The following is a 3,976-nucleotide window of genomic DNA, read 5'->3' as shown; positions in this document are numbered from 1 at the left end:
CGGCATTTTGCTGATTCGGAAATGTATCAGCCGCGGGGGTCTGCACCATAGAAATAATATTGATAACCATCTATATCATCTATATGTTATCTATATTATTTCTATGATTACACGCTAGTTCTCGTTCAATAAAACTGCGTGGTGACGGTTGCGCGTACGGTTGCATAAGCATGAATTGCAGTATCTTCAATGTACACTACCTCGAACGCAATATCACTGAGCCGAGCCCGCCTAATGCTATTACTATTGTGCCGCCATAGAAATGGAAAGAGAAACCAAGCTAACTAGTATGTGATTGGTATTGGTACCATAATAGTCAGTGCATTTGCCTGGTTATACACCGGCTGGTATACACCGACTGGTATACTTCGACGCACAAACATGATTAATTGAAAATCATTTACTAACCTCTGTATATGTATGATCACTATAAATTCACCTGGTCTAATGGATTAACAGCGGCGTGGCAAGGGACTTTTATTCTTATTTATATTTAAAGTGCAAGTATATATAAACCAGTGCAATCATAATGGGTATGCATATCGTTACTAAATAAGCAAGTACAATCAAGAGCCAATAAATAAATTGAACATTGGTCTTGAGCGTTTAATCTTACTATTGAAACCTATGCGATCTATTAAAAATCGCAGAAATACAGGTGTATATGCCAACTTCCAACTGAAAGTATTGCAATTGATCTCGGGTACATGAGTAAATTAGTGTTCGCTATAATTATACAACGTGCAGATATAGGAAGTGAAAGATACAGGCGAGATGTTTTCGAGCAAAACGATTTATTACCGCATTGCAATTATTACACATAGTTAAAGCAAAACAGCAAAAATAATCGGAATAAAATAACTAATAACACTCACCGATTGTGTCTTTCCATTTTTACTTGTCATCTTTAATAATGAGCTTTCGTAACCCTGGAGAAAATTAAGACACGAATTCAATTACTCATCCCTCATGATATAATTGTAATCTAATTTTTTGGACTGATACATTCTTTATTAAATTTATTAATTAGGTTTTCGATTTCACACCCCGTCTTATTCGGAAGAATTATCACTAAAATAATATTATAAATACTGCTTATGAACGTAATTGCCGAAACATGCAATTTCTCTATCACTGATACTGAATCCCTAGCATGTATTTCTACTATTACTCTTTCGGCTACTAATCTAGTCGTTTTAATTCTATTTAAGATTAAAATGCCCTATGTACAGCTGCATCGGACCCGTATGTGTTCCACCCGATTTTATCACTGTAATATATTTTTGATCTTTCAACAAAAAGAAACCATAGACAGAGTAGACTAGAAAAAGGTCGTGTTATCGTGATAAATGCCTGCATGGCTCTTGGCGCTATCAAGGATATTTGTCTATTTCCCAAAAGAATGACCATGCATGTAAGGCTACGCTGCATAGAAACCTGTGTTTTACTCCCACATTTATTGCTAACAACAATAATAACAATTACACGGAATATGTACAGGGCTTTTAAAACTATGACTTTATAAAGCTAATTATACTGGCGATTCCAATTCAATCATGAGAGCAATTAATTAGAAAGGAAAATGTAATAAATTGGATTTGTGACTTTAGGAGGTCATTACGTGGACAAACAAATACGACACCACAGAATCTCTGAACAGCAATTTCAGCAATGTAAAATTATTAGTAAACAACTATTCTAACGGAAAACGATATCAATGTTTTGGTTGCTAGCATATCCGGGTCTATATATATATGATATAGCTATTTGCTCACGCTATAAGCCTAGAGCTGGTATGTTATATGCAGTTGATGTATAATTGATTCAATCGGAATTAAACACGAATTAGATACAGCGAAAATTGGGTGGTGGGTGATTTTGTTGATGATTTGGAAATGATCCAAATAACAGATGCGTGATCACGACGACAGTAACTCATGTATCTTTGAGAATCAACGGATAAGAAAAATTGGTAACCACATATCTGAAATAAATATTTCTACTGACGGGGGCAACAGAAAGACACTTCAGGCCCTTCCCTTCGTACATATATGATAAGCAATCAAGATGGAGATATATTATGGAAAATTACCGCCTATGGCATAGTCTGACATCGAACAGAAATTCTTAATAAGTATAAAATTATTAACATAAAAATGTCAAACAAATGCTGACGGTTAAGCAGGTACCAGGATTTACACACGGGAAGATATGCCGGATTCTCTCATACTACCAGGAGTGAATAATAGATAATCTATTACTATTCACTCCTAATAATATCATATGACTCATAACACCTGCAGCTTTCTTAGACACACACACGGTACTTGACAAAATCCAATACGAGCACCGATAGTGGCTACGATATGCGTGTAGATAGTGAAACCTCTTTAGTTCCTATAGCGTGTGTGACATGCATGCACAGGCACACGACTACATACCTCATATGCACGGAAGAGGAGGTAAAGTTCTCTAGGCTTTGCATCTAAAGGCAGTCCACTCACAAAAAGCGTCCTCACCTGAAATGAGCAATACAATCAATGGTTAAAATTGGTAAAATAGCAATTGATCAAAATCAACACGTTTCAAACTTTCCGGGGCATCAGGATCAGCTGCCGAAAAAAACCAATGTAACTATGATCTTCATAGAGTTAGAAAAAGAACCTTTTATCGCCTACTCGATCGTTTAGCAATTTTCCGCTGAAAGCCACGTGAATCTGTGGCTCTAAATAGCCGTTATATCGTGACCTCGTTAATTATTTTCTCAATGTTGTTTAATTCTCTTTGTGAAAAATCTCAAGCATCTATGGAAAAATGAGATAATGGCTGTCACGTCTCTTAAACAAAAAAAAACAGCGGGTTTCTCGTATCGCTGCATCTTAAAACAAAATAGTAATTCCACAAAGTAATATCACCGCTCTCTCCACAGACTCGCTTTTTTTGCAGGACTGGCTAATTTTCCAGGATTTTGCTATAGTTTTGATATAGTAACATGACAAAATTTCGAAAGTATGACTATCACAGTCTTTATGGACTGATTTCAAAGACTGAAATGTACCGTCTACCGTCTCTGAAGAGTCATGAACGCCATAAAATGGATAAAACGAGATGCACGGTCTTATGAAATGTTTAGTGTTGTTACAGATTCTTTAATGTTACCCTCCGATGATTTTGCTCCTGCATTACAGGGCTATCGTGAGCTATATAGCGTATAATATGCGAGTGAAAATGAATGCCATCAGAACAGAAACAGAGCATGCATTAGGGGCCGCACGACTCGCATGCCGATAGAATATATGAAGAGACATGCAAAATTCAGTACCTGAGGCACGTCAACAATAGATATGCGCGTTTATGAACACTAACAGCGTTTGTTACTTTATGTTCAAACATTTTCCATCGGTTCTGTAGTGCAGATGATGGTAATGTAATCAGTGGTTTATCATTCTCCACATTGCTTGTCCATTCAAAACGCAAACAAATGGAAACAAACCCGAGTTGCTTCCGCTATAGATAACAAACGTCACCATTTGTAGAGCATAAATAAACAATAAAAACCACCCATTGTGATATTTATATATAATATTACATATATATATATATATATATATATATATATAATATATAGAAGTAAAGTCACACACGAACACCCGTGTAGATAAAATTCGAATGTGCTGATAATATGCTATACCTTGACTTTGTTTATATATATATATATATATATCACGATGGGTGGTTAGTGTTGTTTATACGTGGGGTGGTTTGTTATACGTGGGGTAGTTGTTATACGTGGTGGGGTTGTTTATACGATGGGTGGTTTGTGTTGTTATTATGTATGTATGTTTATATATTATGTGCACTTTTTTTACCATTATTTATATTTTTATCAATTATTATTAGTTTGTATTGTTCTATGGTCTGAGGGCTAGCACGGAGTGGCTGTATTTACTCTCTTTACGTTTTACCAGATCTGGTA

At 35.7% G+C, this 3,976-nt stretch overlaps 1 protein-coding gene across 1 annotated transcript in view; it reads right to left on the bottom strand.

Moving 5' to 3' along the window:
• LOC106808563 (RNA-binding protein with multiple splicing 2-like) overlaps window positions 1-2,525 on the bottom strand; it is a gene marked incomplete at its 5' end in the record, with an annotated part of 29,863 nt that extends 27,338 nt beyond the window's left edge. Inside the window, 2 exons of the mRNA XM_014811325.1 lie at window positions 876-929; window positions 2,442-2,525. Of these exons, the coding sequence (XP_014666811.1) occupies window positions 876-929; window positions 2,442-2,525 (138 nt within the window). The remainder of the gene's footprint in view (window positions 1-875; window positions 930-2,441) is intronic.
• Window positions 2,526-3,976: the final 1,451 nt, after the last annotated feature.

Source organism: Priapulus caudatus, unplaced genomic scaffold, assembly GCF_000485595.1.
Source record: "Priapulus caudatus unplaced genomic scaffold, Priapulus_caudatus-5.0.1 Scaffold286, whole genome shotgun sequence".
Lineage (NCBI taxonomy): Eukaryota > Metazoa > Priapulida > Priapulimorpha > Priapulimorphida > Priapulidae > Priapulus > Priapulus caudatus.
Note: the sequence above shows the minus strand (reverse complement) of the source record. Positions and strands in the feature narration are given on the sequence as shown.